The sequence below is a fragment of the Aythya ferina genome, assembly GCF_964211825.1.
Source record: "Aythya ferina genome assembly, chromosome: 4".
NCBI classification, from domain to species: Eukaryota; Metazoa; Chordata; class Aves; order Anseriformes; family Anatidae; genus Aythya; species Aythya ferina.
In genome coordinates, this window is record NC_140300.1 from 74,850,502 (window position 1) to 74,868,745 (window position 18,244).

An 18,244-nucleotide genomic window follows, 5' to 3' on the forward strand; every position below is an offset into this window, starting at 1 on the left:
AGTTACAGGCTGGATCTGCAGTGATGGTGCATCAGGCTTTAAAGATCATTAGTCTGACTTGGTTTGGCAAGTTTGGGCTAAATATTAAGCCATCATAAAGTGAGGAAAGAGGTGATAGATCTCCACTTTAGATACTCAGATACTTTTATAGAGTTTTTTTTTTGTTTGTTTGTTTGTTTGTTTTTCCCTCTGTTATCTGTATTTCTCATAGGACGACTAAAACTTCTATGGACATTTTCAAAATTCATTGTGCAAAGATTTACTGAATTCCCCTGAGAGCTTCATAGGAAGAAAATGTTTTCCTCATTCAAAACACAAACAACTTGTTTACTTCTTGAAGCTAAATATCAGATATGTGATAATCTCAGATACAGGCTTTGAATAAATTCTCTTCTTTGACTCCTGTGAGATTTAGAGCAAGAAAATTTTGAACTCCAGCAGATGCCCACCGAGAAAACTCTTTATAAAGAAAACAAATGCATAGAAAACACGGAGCTCTACAAGGAATTAAAGTACTTGCCTGTATTTATGAGGTTCTTCTCTGACATGCCCTGTTTTTCTAGTCTCGATGTTGCCTTTATGCCTTTCTACATGCTTCTGTATCTTCCCTTTATGCTGCAACAATTTTTCTAACTAGATTTTTTTGTGTGTATAATTTTCGTGTACATTAAGCATTGATCTACCACTTTACCAAGGCCTCCTGGCATTTCGCAGTCCTCCTGGCACTGTTTTCCTGGGTAACACTCCTGGTGGCGAAGTAACTATGCCAGAAGCTGTCCCAGCAGCCCCATCCTAACTCTGCGCGTACAGAAAGCTTACGTAGGTCCTACATACTGCTTGCATCTTTTCTGGGCTTGGTTGGCTTTCCAGTCAAGGGGGGCTGTTGCTCTGGGGAAGGTTTTCAAGCTCAGATCTTAAGACTGTAAGTTTGGTTGTTTAGTTTCACTGCAGACAATGCCTTTCAATGCTATGAGCCTAGCCTGTAAGTGTCCTGGTGGAAGAAAAGTTTATTTTGCCCTTACTTTCTGCTGCTTTTAGCTCTGTAGCTTCTGTCTGATGATACAGAAGGCATGATGTTGGGTCTTTTGGTGACACTGAAGATAAGAAGTCTGTCTATTGTCGGAGAAGACATGCATTAAAATTCTTGCATTACTTTACTGGAAAAAAGACAGCTGATGTATAGATTTTTCTTTTAAATACAAAATCATACAGAATTTGTAATGTGATTGATCACAGGCAACAGCAAAGGCAGCAATTTTTTGTTTCCTGGAGCACATCACTTAGGTGCAAGAGCTTTTTATGTTCTTTTTTAAGGAATCCTTGCCACCAGCCATGAACTGCAGCATGCTGTCTCTCTTTTATTTATTTATTTATTTATCTTTGGTGGAGCTGCACCATAAGCAAAACTGGTGAAAAGATTCAGGTTAAAAATAACCCTGCAGAAACAAAACCTAGGTCATTTCCCTGTTTGTTTCCTTTTTCAAAGCAGTCTTACAAAATTTGTATTAGTATAACAGATGGAGCAGTGAAGAATGCAATGTGTAAGGTATGGCATGTAATGAAGGACCATATGATGATGCTTTTGCCAAAAAGGCAAATGAATCCACACCTGTGCATGGCACTTAGGTTCCTGAAAGACTCGTCAGCTTCCTTTTTTTTTTTTCTCCTTTGTTTCCTGTTGTTGGCTCGAGGTGCTCTTCCCTTAATACCCACTAACTGCATTATTTTCTTACAGAAATCATTTTAGCCTTTCCACAGGATCACTCATGGGATTGCTGTAAGATGTTTTTAAGTTCATGAATAAGAAAAGCTTTTAGTTAAGGAGGCTGAAGTAATATTATAAGACAACTCTCTCTTTAAGTAATAAACAAGTTGTCCTCAATGATCAGTCAGGATCTTTTAAAGAGGTGAGGCTTGCCTTTACCTGGAGAAGATATAGGAACAATTCCAGCAAAAGAATTAAAAGGTTTCAGGAGTCAAAAATGTTGCCCCTCCTGCCTTATATCTAGCTTCCTTAGGCATATGGATACCTGCTCCCTGTATTTCTGCAGTTTATTCCCAGTCCTGTGACCAATTTCTTTGCCACCAGCTTCATTCATAATTACACAGTCCTCACATTCTTGGCTTTCAGGGTCCTGAGAACATTTGGAGAGTCTCTGTTAAACAGTTTATGTACCTGAAGACACAGAGACAGGCCAGACAGGAGTTTCACAGGAGAGGCAAAGCACCGTGCTCAGCTGGTTTGAGAAGAAGAGGTTCTCCCAGACCTTCAGCTGAGGCTTGTTGTAACCATTCACTTGCAACAGCTGGGGAGGCAAGGGGGAAGGTGCTAAAAATGGGGGTCTGCCAGGCTTGCCAAGTGCTGGGAAGGTTGCTTAACTATTAGTAACGTGATAAAAAAAAAAAAGGAGATAAAATAATGGTTTTGCAGAGTCTCTTGAGATTTCACTTGCAAAGGAAAAGGTCCTAAAGAAGGGAAAGTTGGGGTTGGGATCCATCTTTTCATTTCTTGGGTGGTGGGATGGAGGCAGCTATTCTGCATGTTATTGCGGTTGATATGGAGCAGTTTATCTGTGATGGATAGGGACTGATGCCAGAAGAGTTACGTTTCTTGCTATGGGTGATGGCAGGTGCTGACGGGTACCCCTGGGATGGTCTGGGAGCAGGTCCATGGGAGAGGCCAAGTCTGTTCTTCCTCTGCTGTCTGCCAGGTTGTTTTGGGTGGGGAAGGGCCACAGGCAGGTCCCACCAACAGCTGCTGGTCTCCAGCGGGTATCTTCTCAGATCACAGCAAAGGAGTCAGGGCAATGTTGTCTCCTCTTGTGGGCATATTCTGGCAGAGCATCCAGCCAGCCCACTGGTGACCTCTGGGCAACTTCAGGGCAAGGAGCAGCTGCTTAGCTATGACTGGTGCTGCTTTCCTTTCATCATAGTGCCCAGACAGGTCAGGGTGGCCAGATGTCAATGTCTTGTGAGTGAGTAGGTCAAGTGAGCACTTGTTTTTCTCAAAATGTTGATCTGTTGATCAACCTTCCCCATGTCCCCATGGCTTTTTTTTTTTTTTTTTTTTTTTTTTTTTTTTTTTTAATGAGCAAAAGAGGAAGAGCAGGCAACCCAGGGCTGTTCCTGTGTTGGTAACATCAGCTGTAGCTGCTGGAAACCAGCTGCGGGGAAACACTCTAATTGCACAGCACTGGTCTTGGCCAGCAGCACCTCTGTAGAAATACTGCACCTTCATCAGCCTGGAGACCAGGGAGCTCCTGTAGGAGATGGACCCAAGAGTGTTAATCGAGGAGAAAGCATGATCCACCTGGATCCTGGCTACAGTTCACCATCTCCACCTTTGCCTATCAGGACACTTTCTTGGGTGAACACAGCCTATACAACCTGCTGTCCTGGAAAGTATTTTGAAGGGACTTCATAGCTGGGACAGAGGAATAGTGTTGGGGGGCAGCTGATGCTCCCTAGCAGGCATGTCCCCTCAGGGGTGAAAGACAAAATTACTGCTGTACCTTTTGGAGAGAAACCTGTCTCCTTTGGGCATGTACCCAAACTTCTTCACCAGGTCTTTTCACAAGGACAGCTTCTGGGCAGTCCTGCTCTTCTGGGTGTGGGAGGAAAGGGCTAAGCTGGTGGGTAATTTTGACATTTTCAGTTGTGTAATATAAGCCAACGTACGTCCAGCCGTAGGCACACCTTGGTATAAGTGCAATGCTGCTGTTGCTGTAAGAGAACAGAGATAACTCTCAGGGGGAAGAGCAAGCATGTGACCTTTTCCTTCTCCTTTCTTTCCTCCCCCTCTCCCATTTTATGGTGTGAGGTCTGTGAAGGCTAACGGTAGTTCAGGTTTAGGGCTGTCCCACCATGGCAGTGAGTGCCTTCTACTGTCTGCCTCATGCTTCTGTGATGTCCTTCCAGCTCTTCTTCACATAGCTGTCTTCCCAAAAAAGCACACGCTGTGACCCTTCTCTGGCCAAGCTATCTCAGGATGCAATCTTCAGCAGCATGAAGAATTTTTCACATTCCATTCCAAGTCAGAAGGGGCTATTTCCACCATATAGCAGTTGATCTTGGGTGCTTTTATGTTCTGTGCAGGGGGTCCTCATGGATCCCCCTCTCTCAGCCACATCACTCACTTTTGCTTTTAGCTGTGATCTAAATATTGCCAAGGGTGTTCCTGACTGCCATTCTTGAGCTATTTACTGAGTTTTAGACCTTCACCACTCTGTGCAACATCTTTGTTTTTGCATGTGCCTACAACATATCAGCTTTCTGTCCCATCCTTATTAACATGTGATCTTTCTATGCAATACCTTGCATGATGCACCGTTTCTGGGAATTATCATCTCACTCATTTTGTTATGTTATTTTCCAGTGTGCCAAAAACACCCCTGCACTGCTCTGTTTTTTCCCCAGTGTTGTTAGCAGCCACCTAGTCAAGGGTGACCCTGGAGGAGGCAGATGCCCTGTGCCATGCAGTAGCCCATGGGGACCATGTGCATGGTGAGCACGGTCTGAGTGCTGAGACTGCAGTGCTGCATGTGCCTAGATGAAGAGGAGTTGGAGGGTTTCGGCTAGCTCTGCCAGAAACCCAGAGCTGCTGGGAGGAGACGCCCCTTTTCTTCTGATTGTTGGGAACATCAGAGAATTTGCTGTATGGGAGTGGGGAATAACGGAGCTGTAAGTGTGGACAGTGTGCGAGTGCAACCGGAGGCTACCCTGCTGGTCAGGTCAAGTTAAAAGGAAAATATCATTGTTCAGGCTGACGGGCTTCAGGAGGGTAGTTTTTTATGTAAGCAATGTCATTTCCTAAGCTTTTAACCCTCTGACCGTAAACTATCAATTTAAGCAATATGCTAGACAAAGTTACATGAATCACCGTGATTCTGATTAAATGAAGACAAAGTTGTAGGTCCATCTTCAGTTTCCAGTGAAGATATGTATGTGAATATACAGGTCTTTTAAGCTTTCCATATCCGTGTGGTTTGCAGTACCATCCATTTTCAAGCTGGGATTGCTTCAACAAAATTGCTTGGATCTGTAAGAACATTTTGTCCAGTCCCTACCCAACACAGGGCCACAAGCAGGTATGTCACGTGTTGTGCTAGAGAGATCATTATCTCTGGTTAGAGATACCAGTCACGCAAAGTGAACTGGTGTACTGCTTATTTAATTTGTGTGTGTTTCCAGTTAAATGGAAAACCCCCACAAAATAATACAGAAGTACTTTCCTTCTTCTCTGTAGTAATTCTCAAGGGTGTAGTCCAAAACTTTGCTCCAGTGCCAAGTAGAGTCTGGGGTCCAATTCAGCCCTATTCAGTTTAGCTGAACACAGATATGACTACAAATACTGGAGCATTGCTGCCCTCTCCCTCTCCTTGTTGCCTTTATTTGTGTTTTCTTCTTCATACTTGGCTTCACCGTGGTCTCTGTAAGAAGTCTGGAGAAACAGCGGCCTCCCAGAAAAGTCCCTGCTAACTGGAAGTTCACCTCTACCTCCCCAGCACCAATGTTGTGAAATATGTATGTTGAAAAAAAAAAAAAACACAAAACATATGGAGAGGTTACACGGGTGGGAAAAGGGGAAAAGGGTGCTGCCTTTTTGTTAGGTTGTGCAATGAGGTGTTGAATAATGAGTGCATCTTTTGTGCTGCTTGGGTTTTGTGGTTAGATTGCCACAGCTTGCACTTGGCTCTTTGCTTAACAAACTTCAGACAAGATCAGTAGCCAAGCAAGTACTTGGCAAACATCCAGCTCCGCAAGAAGGATATTAGCAGTGGTGCACGAGATATAATCTTTGGCTTTGCTGGAATTACATGAGGAAGGAGCTGTCAGGAAATGAGCCCTGAAATCCTCAGCGACCTGCGGTGGACTGGGCCACATGGTCCAGGGGCAGTTGCTGGGGAGTTACGGTATCTGAGGTATTTATGGCAGGTGAGGTTACTGAGGTCTCAAGAAAGCTTCTCTATAAAGATGAGATGGGCTGTAATACAGTCACTATTAAAGCTGAAGAGGCGTGACCTCCATCTGGGTCAAGGTTGCGTTGCTTCACGCAGTCGTATATGTCACCTGCATGCCATCTGCTCTTTGCTCCACGTGTTGACAAAACCCAGGGGTGGCCATGACCCTTTGCCTGCCCTCCTCCCCCTGATGTCCTGCCCACCCAGACTGCTTGGGAAAACCAACCCCAGAAGGAGCAATCTGGGGCTTTTTAGCACAATTTCTCTGTTACCTGTGTGGAGTGTAGGCATTTTCCAGGCGGCCACATCCCAAAGGCAATGACTGTGGGGCCTGGTTGCGAGGCCTGTGCCTGGCCCTCTGCTCCTGGCCTCTCCTCAGCTCTCCGGAGCTGCCATGGTCTGGGAACTCGCAACTGAGTGGTTTTTGGAACAGCAGAAGCGAATTTGTTGACACTGAAGTTGTTTATGAGGAAGTATGAGTCTCAGGAAAAGAGAGGCTAGCGCCCAGGATGGAACAAAGCCGGTCCAGCCTAACCACGGCACAAGGGCAAGGAGAAGCTGTGGCTCTGCAGCAGCGCAGCACAAAAGGGCTCAGGGAGGTGTTTTAGGCGAAGAACGATACTGAGGCAAAGATAGAGGGATAGAAGTTAGCCTGGAGAGTGCTTAAATTGCTAGTTTTCTAATGTTAGCGTGCAGGTGCAGGCCAGGATTCTAGGTACAGTTAGGAGAGGGGAATGCTTCTTGGTTTCACCCTGGAGCAGGATGGCTGTGGGGAGCCCTGGGGCCCCTCTCCTCCCCCCCCCCCCCCCCCCCCCCCCTCTATTTCTGGACATTTCTGGGGCTGGAAATAAATTAGAAACGAAGCTTTTGTGTCAAAACAGTCCCCATATATATTTCCTAGTGGAACCTTTGCTTCTCTCTGTTACTTCTTTCAAACGATTGCAATCTTTTATTCTTGAATTGCCGGTTTATGGCTTTTTTTTTTTTTTTCTTCTTTTCTTTCTCTCTCTCTTTTTCTTCCCCCCTCCGCCGTGTGCGGCCGTGGCCGGGGCTGCGCTGCCACCTGGCGTCGCCGCCGCGGGAGGGCGCGGGGAAGGAAGGGGCCGGCCCCTCTGCCGCCCCCCCGGCTGCACAAGGCAGGAGAAGGCACCGAAACGAAATGCAACAGAAAAATAGCATAATCGATCGATACATCATTTAAAAGTTAAATGAAAAAAAAAAAAAAAAAAAAAAAAAAGAAAGAAAAAAGCACACGTTAATTAAATAAAATGAATAAAAAAATAATAATAATGATGTGGAGCAAAACTACATTGCTAGCATCTAGCATCTCCCCAAAGGCTGGAACTTCCTCATTTGCAGGAATTTCTTATTATATGTAATTATATATCCTTTACTATATATTATTATTAGATAGTTCAGCTGGGATTTGAGCACTGCTGCAGTAAGCTATCCCTATCCCTGTCCCTGCTAACCCCCATAGCCCTTTGCCAGTGTCCTGCTCTCTTCTTGCTCACCTCCTGCCCCCCAAGCTGCAGCCCCCCGCTGCAGAGCAGCACTCTGCAGGTTTTTGGGGTCCCAGCCTGGGATGTGTGTGTACAGACGGCCCTGCTTTGGTTTTGCTGCTGACAGATGAGACATCCCTGTGGTCAGTGTATGGGGAGTGCTTCGTTCTGCTTGCTTGGGGCCAGTAATGTTTTCTGTAGAGTTGATATGCTTTTAAAATAAATATAAAATTCAGTATAGATCATACAAATGAACAACTGCAATTATTAAAGTGGAGCTCTCTGTCTTCATCATGTCCGTGTATTATCACCTTTCTGCCAATGGACCGCTGTGGTACAGGGGATTAGTTTTCTCACTAATTTCACATAGTGACATTAACTGGGTTTTACAAGTCTCAGTGTGCAGAATTAGGCCTTTGCTGTCAGATGCAAAAATCATCGCAGCTAATATGCCTGACTTTGGAGTTGAAGGCTGGTGAAAGATAAGGATAATATTTATTTGTAGCAGAATATGCAGTAATCCTCTTTTCTAAGAGATTGTAAACCTTGCAGGCTCCAGCTGTGGTTTTCAAGTCTTGCTGTTTTCTGGGATGGTGCCACGTCTCCAAAGAGCCTTTTCTCCTGTGAGAAATCCTCACCGGGACTTGCTTCTGAGTAATCACAGCTCAGGGTGAACTTCCAGGCCAGAGGGATGAATCACAACCATCCTTCTGTAGCATAAACTTACGGTATCACTCCCGTTTCCAGTCTGCTTCATCCGAAATAATCAGCTGGCATCAGCCTGCAGCACCTTGTGGCAGACAACGCTGACCTGAGATGTACCTGATCTTGTTGTGGCTTCTGATGAGTGATATGGCTGCTGACGTGCAAGTTTGAGGTCTAAATAACACTGACTCCGGTCCTGCAAAATTAAATAGAAAATATTTCTCTCTCCTCCAGCCCCGTCCAGGCTTTTCCTCCCAGTGCACTGGGGATACGCTCACAGATGCCGTTTTGCTAAAAGCCGGATAATACTGAGTGCTCTCTGAAACCGAATACAAGGCAGCAATTCAGGGGGATGTTTCTGTTGATGCCATGAAGCACAAAAGCACAATTCAAGTGGAGCAGCCAAATCTCAGGGATGAAATTGCAGCCCTTGTATTGTGCTGAGGATGGGGCCTTGTTTTACTAATCTACTACAGCTCTGCAGGGCTTTCAATTTTAAATATGAAGAAAAGAAGATCTGGATGTAAATGCAGTGGCAAATGGGGTTACTCATGACAAAGAAATGTGCTACAGAAACTTAGCCAGGCAGAGATTTCTTTTGGACAGGGGAGTCACATTCAAGCACACATGCACAAATGCAAGTTCTGGGTTTCTCTCAGCCTTAGGAAGAACAGCTAGATGCGGTGCTGCCTCCTATGAGGGTTGCTGTTAAGGTACCAAAGGTTGCATCTTTCCCCTTAATTATGCTGGATCCTCACTCTCAAAGGCACATGTTTTTAAGCTGTATTGCCACCTTCATCTTTTTGTGTGTGTTGAGGAATTCCTCAGCTTCCTAGCTGAGAAATGAGCATGTTTTCTCTAAGTATTTTCCCTTGCTGTCGGATGCAAAAATAGAGTAGATTGTACTGAGTACATTGTAAAATCACATGCTAAGCACCAAAGGACAGTTGCTGTTTCAAGGCTTCAGTGTATTTCTTCCCTATGCCCTTACTCAGGAAAGATGCAAATGAGCTGTGGAGTGAAAGTCAATGTATATTGCAAATAATATTTTGCTCCTGATAAATTAACACACTGACCTCCTCAAGGTGCTTTTGAAGGTTGTTCAAAGCATCGGTGGCATTGTTGAATTGCTTTTCTGTGACATTCATCATCTAACCCAAAAGGATTCTGCAATAGTTATAAAAGGGAAAAAAAAAGTGAGCAATACTTCAAAGGCTCAAGAGGAAATACGTTCGGCCAGATCTTGCTCATTATAAAGTACCTGGGAATGTTTTATTTCTGAGAGATGCTCTCCTCAAGCTCTGTTATTTTATACCAGAGGAAAACCTCTGCAATAGTTTAGCGAGTCTAATGCTAAGCCAGATGAAGCTGGTGCTAACAGGGGGCAGAGTTTGCGCTGTCTCTGGGGGCTGCATTCTGGGAGAAGCAAGGAGGTTGCTGCTGCAGGCGGCTGGCTGCTGCTGCTGCTGCAGGATTTGGGCAAACCAGAGCTGCGGCTGCTACGTTCTGGGGCTTTGTCAGTTTTGGGCAGCACTCTGTGCTCCACGCCTGGATCTCAACTGCCAGGATTTAGACAGATTCTCTTTCTGAGGCAAAATGCAGAGAATTTGCCATGATTAATCATTCTTTTGAGATTTCAGATGCATTTAAATCCACAAAGTGGGGGAAGATACTGCAGGTTTTATAGCTTAAACAGCACCTCAGGTCTTTTATCAGCAGAAATGAATCAGACCATCAGAGGAGCGAAGGGTTTTAATTCCAGGTTCTTATTTTGATTTAACCCATATACAAACCATCCTGCCATAGCGGTGCAGTTTATTGTGAGACGATTCATGTGGCAGGTGAGTTTCCCCCCAGGACATGTTTGCTCCTCATTTTGTTTGCAGTCGCATGCTTTTGGTCTAGCAATGCTTTTTTTTTCAAACTTCATTAATACAGTGAGATGTTTACCCGTATCAGACTGCACTACGTGACTGCTTACGAAGGGAAAATTATTGCAAAGAAGATTAAAACACATCCTAGGGACAGCCTGAAGTTCCAGGGGCTAGTTTCTAACTCAAAAACAAAACAAAACTAAAAAAAAACCAACACACATCATATTGGAAAAGCAATGGTGCGATGCAAAGACACAAGTTGCAAGCATGCAGATCTATCACTGTGTTTGGGAGAGGATGTAAAGCTTTGAAGAAATGCAGGGCCTAATTCTCCTGCCACGGCATTGTCCTGCTGACCTCGGTGGAGATGTTCCTGAATGACAAAAGTGAAATCCTGACCCTTCAGAAGCAAAGTCAGTCTTCAGAAGGGCATAGGTGTGTATCTGTGTGTATTAAGTCTCAGCTACTAAACTTTTGTTACCTGCAATGAATCTGTGTGGGGCCAGGCAATTGGTGACTTTTTTTTTTTTTTTTTTTTTTTTTTAAACTTTTAATAAATCTTGCATTGTCAGTTGGCATTTTAATAGAATCACAGAATCACAGAATCACAGAATTTTCTAGGTTGGAAGAGACCTCAAGGTCATCGAGTCCAACCTCCAACCTAACGCTAACAGCCCTCCACTAAACCATATCCCTAAGCTCTACATCTAAGCGTCTTTTGAAGACTTCCAGGGATGGTGACTCCACCACTTCCCTGGGCAGCCTGTTCCAGTGCCTCACAACCCTTTCTGTAAAGAAGTTCTTCCTAACATCTAACCTAAAACTCCCCTGGCTCAACTTAAGCCCATTCCCCCTCGTCCTGTCACCAGGCACGTGGGAGAACAGGCCAACCCCCACCTCGCTACAGCCTCCCTTGAGGTACCTAAAAAGAGCGATAAGGTCGCCCCTGAGCCTCCTCTTCTCCAGGCTGAACAAGCCCAGCTCCCTCAGCCGCTCCTCGTAGGACTTGTTCTCCAGGCCCCTCACCAGCTTCGTCGCCCTTCTCTGCACCCGCTCAAGCACCTCGATGTCCTTCTTGTAGCGAGGGGCCCAAAACTGAACACAGTACTCGAGGTGCGGCCTCACCAGAGCTGAGTACAGGGGGACGATCACCTCCCTAGCCCTGCTGGTCACGCTGTTCCTAATACAAGCCAGGATGCTGTTGGCCTTCTTGGCCACCTGAGCACACTGCTGGCTCATATTCAGCCGACTGTCCACCATCACTCCCAGGTCCTTCTCTGCCTGGCAGCTTTCCAACCATTCCTCTCCCAGCCTGTAGCTCTGCTTGGGGTTATTGCGCCCCAGGTGCAGGACCCGGCACTTGGCCTTGTTAAACTTCATGCAGTTGACCTCAGCCCATCGGTCCAGCCTATCCAGATCCTCCTGCAGAGCTTTCCTACCCTCAAGCAGATCGACACACGCACCTAACTTGGTGTCATCTGCGAACTTACTGAGGGTGCACTCAATGCCCTCGTCCAGATCATCGATGAAGATATTAAAGAGGACCGGCCCCAGCACCGAGCCCTGGGGGACGCCACTAGTGACTGGCCTCCAACTGGATTTGGCTCCATTCACCACGACTCTTTGGGCCCGGCTATCCAGCCAGTTTCTAACCCAACGAAGCGTGCGCCAGTCCAAGCCAAGAGCAGCCAGTTTCTTGAGGAGAATGCTGTGGGAGACGGTGTCAAAAGCCTTGCTGAAGTCAAGGTAGACCACATCCACAGCCTTTCCCTCATCCACCCAGCGCGTCACTCTGTCATAGAAGGAGATCAGGTTCGTCAGGCATGACCTGCCTTTCATAAAGCCATGCTGACTGGGCCTGATCGCCTGCTTCCCCTTCAAGTGCTGCATGATGACTCTCAGGAGGATCTGCTCCATGAGCTTTCCTGGCACTGAGGTCAAACTGACAGGCCTGTAGTTTCCTGGGTCTGCCCTCCGGCCCTTCTTGTAGATGGGCGTCACGTTTGCTAGCCGCCAGTCGATTGGGACCTCCCCCGATAGCCAGGACTGTTGATAAATGATGGACAGCGGCTTCAGGCTGAAAGCTTAGTCTGTAAAAGTGCATGTCAAGTGCTTGATGGGTATAAATTGCAATACAAGAGAGGCCTATGAGGCTGGAGGATGCAGGAGAGAGACATTTCTATCTTCCATACTGAGGAACTGGACTGTGAAATTAAGCATATGGTTTTGCAGCCTTGTTATTTTGCCTTTCATTTCTTGGAGTTCCAGTGCTGTGTACACGTTCGATTTATGAAGACACCCAAATAGATAAGAAATCCTCTGTGACAAAGACAAAAAGCCAACAAACAAACAAAAAAGCTATAGGAAGGAGGTTAAAGAGCACAGAAGTCTGGTATTGCTTTAGAAAAGCCCTCAAGAAATACAGATGTTATCCAAATGACATATAGAGTACAGCATCTTTTTCATCTTCAGGAAGGATAAATGTATGAAATATGCTGTTCTTAAATACAAGGCAGAAAACGTTCCTCAACACATGTCAAATCTCATAGCTCAGCATAATCCTACATGTGCAATGTTAGATTGAATTGTGCCCCATTTTCTCAAGTTGTTCTGATAGATTGGCTTTCAGATTCGCTCCTTGTCTTGCTGTGGAGCATTTTATCTCCTTTCTTGGCCTTAGTCTTTTGCTGTTGCATGATGTAAGGTCTGACAAAACTTTCCACATGGGAAAACGAGTGGGTTCACTGCTCTTTGCAAGGGGAGGAGGAGCTGGAAATGCAGCAGTGTATTGCCTTTTACCTGTGTGTGAGGTACCCCCCAGGGTGAACCATGGGGATCAGACAAGGAATGATGGGCTGAACTTGCAGCAGGAAAGATTCCAGCTAGAAAAGCTGCATAACCTCAAGGACATCAAGGAACTGCATGGGCTTGCAGGGCTCTGGTGTCAGTAATAGACTGTTCAAAGCACCTTTCTGCAATGCTGTAGGTGCAACTCACCTTGGTTTGGGGCAAAAGGATGGACGGGGAGACCTTTTGCAGTCTTTTCAGTCTCTCTTTTTCTCCATTTCTGTGATGATGAGAGGAGGGACTCTACTCTCCTCAGTTTTCTGCTAGAGGCAGTTGCTCATCCCAGTCTCAAACATTACTGAGTCTTTTGCCTGTAATGTGGTGCATGTCTGTAGCTTGCCCCTGCACAGGTGAGTTTCAAGTCTTTTCATTATTATCTTCTATTGTGTTGTTTGTTTGTTTGTTTGTTTTCTATTTATTCTACAAGCAAACAACAAAAAAAATCATGCTCCACGTTGCTCATGACCTATAGTTTGGTTAACAGATAAATCAAGACCCAAAGGTTTAAATGAAGGAAGGCAAGGGGACAGCCTGTACAGAATGAAAGTGGACAGAGATAAATAGGACAGATCACAGTTTGGAGAAGTCAGTCGCATATATTAAAATAATGTAATTCTGCTGTTTTCTGGCTCTTGGTGTACACAGAAAGCTAGACCTTGTCAAGCTAGGCCTGGCAACATTTCTGCCCAGCCCTGTCTAGTGAGAACAATCAGTAGCAGAAAACTGGGGATAGCAGACAGGAAACGAGGCTGTTATGGTCGGTGCTTCTCCTGCCAGCTCCCAGCAGTCGGTGCTTCAACAGCTTCCTAGGCACGCAGTTGCACATGGACCAGTGCGATTACTGCCAGCTGGTGGCCCTGCTTACAAGGGCTTCCAGCACTTGTAGTCACTTTGTGTACACTTTCTTGTTCTCTGCACCCCCCCCCCCTTTTTTTTTTTTTTTTTTTTTTTTTTTAAAAAAAAAAAAAACTTTCTGCAAGGGCTCCCCGTCTGTTTGGGTGATGCTTGGGAAGAGCCACATGCATGGCAGCGGGGACACCTGCGTGGATGTGGGAGGACAGACACCATCCTGGGGGGAACACCTCAAGCATGTCCACGCACTGTCTGTTCCTGCCAGGGTTGTATTGTACCTTCCCTGATGCTTCAGCTGAGCAAAATTTGCTTTCACTGTGTAAGAAAATGTGACTTGCACATGCTTTGAACTTTGGTCTAGTATTAACATTGCATCAAAGTAAATGAGGTGTATAATAAATAATGATGCATGGAGGGTTTTCCGGCCATTACTCTAAGTGAGGAAAATAGTCTGCCTTACGCTGCCTGGCCAAAACCTTGATGGCCTAAATAATTTTACTGGCTGAAGGCTTTGAAAAAATATTTTGTCAAATTCCTGATTACAACAAAGAAGTAAATAGACTGCACTTCTCCATTACAGAAGCAATTTCAATCACTCTTCTCTTACAAAAGAAGAAGTCAGAAAGACAGTTGATATATAATTAAATACAAATGTGAACCAGAGATTTCATGTTTCTCATGAAATGGGACTTTGTGGTGTTCACAGCAGAAGCTCAGGAGGGAATCAGAAAGCTTTGACACGGAAGATGTTTTTGGTAATATCCCCGTGTACAAGGTGTTCTGCCACATCTTGGAGATGAACCAAATAGATTATAAAGAAAAGGTTCATTTACTCTGGATGGATGGCACTTTCTCAAATAAAATGTCATTGGATAGATTTTATCTGACACAGAAGCTACCTTATAGCCAAGGTCTTCAGGATGGATGAATCTGGAGCTCCAAGCCCCAGCAATTCGGCAGGTCTCCCAAGAAGACCACAATTTTGCACATTGCAGCTATTTTCTCTGTGCTTCTGCAAGTCCTGCGGCTGCTGGGTGAGCACCTCCAGGGGGCTGGTGTTCTCACGGTCCGTTTGGGGCAGTCTGCTGCAAATGTGTTCTTGCAGATGTAGTCTAGAAAGAGGTACTTCAGGCTCTGTTGGAGTTTGGGTGGTGTTATGCTTGGAGCCTCTAGCAGGTGACTTGTGGCATCGCAGACCCACAGGTCACAGCCCTTTGCTGCACCTTGCCCAGGAGATGTTCATACAACCATGGCTGTGGGTCTAAACGTGCAGCCTGAGGGCTGGTAGCAGTGGCAGTGACATTTCTTCAGGCCCACTGCCACCTTTTATGTCCATTAATAGGAGAGCAGGGACATTGGGGCTCACTGACTGCCAGCCACCCCTGCCCAGGTACCCAGCTCTGTCTGTCCAGCAAGGGCCCAAAGCTCAAAATGATGTGTGCAGGTCAGTGGACCTGCCATCTACTCCTTCATGTCGTACACCTGGCACCACCATCTAAGGATGACAGAGCTCAGGATCAGTTAGAAAACAGTCTATAAATGTGTACACCTATCTACCACAGGTGCCTATGAGCTCAAAACCTTACATGAAGTCACTCAGCCACCCAAAGCAGGAGCTAGTGACCCCCTGAATACTCCAGCACATGAGCAGTCCCCACAGCCTTACTGAAAATATCTACATGCCTTGTGCCTTGGCTCACATTTGTGTTTCTTAGAATCGGACCTCAGTGCTGGTTCTTGTAGGATTGAGCCCCAATTTAAGGAAGCTCTGCCACTTCACCTAGCAGAGTACATTTAAATGGTGGAGCAGTAAGGAAATCCTCAGCACGTTTTCTCTTGTGAGGGTCAGCAGATTTGTGTTAGCTTTAATCCAGGTTTTGGTGGTGGATTTTGGAAAAGGGGCAATTGGATGGCATTTATAGCAACTTTTTGCTTTCAGACACTAATAAAACTAATACATTTTTACATTTTTTTAATTATTTTCTATTATAAAGACCAAATGGTGAGAGATCAGATGGAGGGGAGGGAGTAGAGTATAATGGTAAAGAATAAACTTGAGCAAGGTGGGGGCAAGGAGGGAAGGGCTGGGCACAAAGCAAAACCTCCAAGTTTGTTTAAGATTTATGTGAGTTTTTAGTTCTTTTCTTAAAAAACAAACAAGCAAAAAAAATGAAGCATTGGTCACTGCTGGGATTTAAACTGTTGAGTATCTGATTGACAGTAGGGAGTGACATCTGGTGAGTGAGTTTTGTCAGTGGCTTTATTCACAGATAAATTAAATGCACAAAAACATGAATCAAAATTCACATATATAAACGAGGACACTCATACTAAGTGCATTGACCCACTCCTCACGGTTCATTTCCCAGCCTGCCACTGTCTGCCGGAGTGCCACTGCATGCATCCTGCTCTCTTGAATCATTGCCTGCAAAATGGAGACATTTCTGATATGGATAATAAACCCATATGGAAGATCTGGGGATTTGCTGTCAGACAAAAGGAGGGCAACGCCAACACTGGGTAGTGAAAGCTGTACTTTTCATCTGATTCTTGATTCTCCAGAGACAGCTGACAGAACGGTGATAGAAAGACGACTGCCTTTGTTATTGCAAAGGGCTGCCATCACGCAGCATGCCAGGGAAATGAAAAATGCAAAACGAGCAAGAGATACAGTCTGCAGGACATTTCCTACTGTTTTCACTTTATAGCATGTTTAGTTGTCAAGGGCCCCACAGGTGGTATAATGAAGCCCTGTAAAATTATTCTTCTGTAGTGAACTGGGGACATGTAAGCAAGACTGCCCCAATTGCAGAAGTCACTTCACATGGCAGAAGCCTGGCAAATAGAATCACAGAATCACAGAATTTTCTAGGTTGGAAGAGACCTCAAGGTCATCGAGTCCAACCTCCAACCTAATGCTAACAGCCCTCCACTAAACCATATCCCTAAGCTCTACATCTAAGCGTCTTTTGAAGACTTCCAGGGATGGTGACTCCACCACTTCCCTGGGCAGCCTGTTCCAATGTCTAACAACCCTTTCAGTGAAGAAGTTCTTCCTAACATCTAACCTAAAACTCCCCTGGCTCAACTTAAACCCATTCCCCCTCGTCCTGTCACCAGGCACGTGGGAGAACAGGCCAACCCCCACCTCGCTACAGCCTCCCTTGAGGTACCTAAAAAGAGCGATAAGGTCACCCCTGAGCCTCCTCTTCTCCAGGCTGAACAAGCCCAGCTCCCTCAGCCGCTCCTTGTAGGACTTGTTCTCCAGGCCCCTCACCAGCTTCGTCGCCCTTCTCTGTACCCGCTCAAGCACCTCGATGTCCTTCTTGTAGCGAGGGGCCCAAAACTGAACACAGTACTCGAGGTGCGGCCTCACCAGAGCTGAGTACAGGGGGACGATCACCTCCCTAGCCCTGCTGGTCACGCTGTTCCTGATACAAGCCAGGATGCTGTTGGCCTTCTTGGCCACCTGAGCACACTGCTGGCTCATATTCAGCTGACTATCCACCATCACTCCCAGGTCCTTCTCTGCCTGGCAGCTTTCCAACCATTCCTCTCCCAGCCTGTAGCTCTGCTTGGGGTTATTGCGCCCCAGGTGCAGGACCCGGCACTTGGCCTTGTTGAACTTCATGCAGTTGACAAGTGCATAAGTGCTCAGAATTGCTCTAGGCATACCAAGCACCAAAAGGCTATCGTTTCCTCAGATGAATCCCTAATGAGAGCTTAGAGTGAGCAAGTATTCCTGTCCTCACACGTGTGTTATGCTCCTTAACCAGAAGTCTTCCATCTGAACTAGCTGAAGACACTCGCAACCAGCTCGCAATCCAAGTTCTTGACATCTTTCTTGGAGCTAACAAAAGAGAACATATGGTTCTGAAGAGCAAGCGTTAGGTTTTTCACTTGTGTGCTTTTGAGATAAATGGGAACAGGGGAGTGAACCTATGAAATCACCAGCTGGGGGATGCTGTCTCACTTGAACTGGGCGTGTGGGACATGCTCTGACCAGACCTGGAGCTGAAACCCCAGCAGAAGAGTGCAAACGGCTGCCTCCAGCTCTGAAGAAAGATACAATTTTTTATAATTTTAAGTGTGGCTGCATGAATGGAAAAAAGCCACTTTTTTTTTTTTTTTTTTTTTTTTTTTTTTTTTTCCCTAGTGGACAGCCAAATCACTATTTGCACAAATAAATATTTACAGAAATTAATTTATGGATAATTACAGAACACATACTAGTTGCAAAGTAACAAGTATAAATATTTGCAAAATTAATTCCTCTTGGTTCCCAGTGCAGCAGATGCAAAAATTTCAGTTAAAATGTTTCTACATTGCTCACTAGATATATAAAGAACACATTCAAATCCAGTGATAATAAGAGCTTAACTTAGGTTTCTTTTTTTTTTTTTTCCCCTTTACTTTGCCTGTGTGCCATAAGGATTAAATCGGAATCAATCTTTGTATTTGAATGCAATCGTAAGGAAGCGTAAGACTGAGTAGGCTTAGATCT

The 18,244-nt window shown here is 45.4% G+C and overlaps 1 protein-coding gene across 1 annotated transcript; it reads left to right on the top strand.

Moving 5' to 3' along the window:
- The first annotated feature begins 1,723 nt into the window (after positions 1-1,723).
- On the top strand, positions 1,724-10,251 carry LOC311436423 (uncharacterized protein). The gene is made up of 4 exons (XM_084518587.1): positions 1,724-1,907; positions 4,417-4,503; positions 4,992-5,087; positions 8,015-10,251. Exons 1-4 carry the CDS (start codon positions 1,882-1,884, stop codon positions 8,118-8,120), a joined length of 315 nt encoding a protein of 104 aa, XP_084374713.1. The 5' UTR covers positions 1,724-1,881; the 3' UTR covers positions 8,121-10,251.
- Positions 10,252-18,244: the final 7,993 nt, after the last annotated feature.

What these genes read in the sequence shown, in the direction of transcription:
- LOC311436423 (XM_084518587.1), top strand. Translation starts at nt 1,882, where the DNA reads ATGATCAGTCAGGATCTTTTAAAGAG. An exon ending in AGTCAGGATCTTTTAAAGAG is followed by an intron (nt 1,908 to 4,416) that starts GTGAGGCTTGCC and finishes TTTTTTCCCCAG; the next exon opens with TGTTGTTAGCAGCCACCTAG. An exon ending in CCATGGGGACCATGTGCATG is followed by an intron (nt 4,504 to 4,991) that starts GTGAGCACGGTC and finishes TGTGGTTTGCAG; the next exon opens with TACCATCCATTTTCAAGCTG.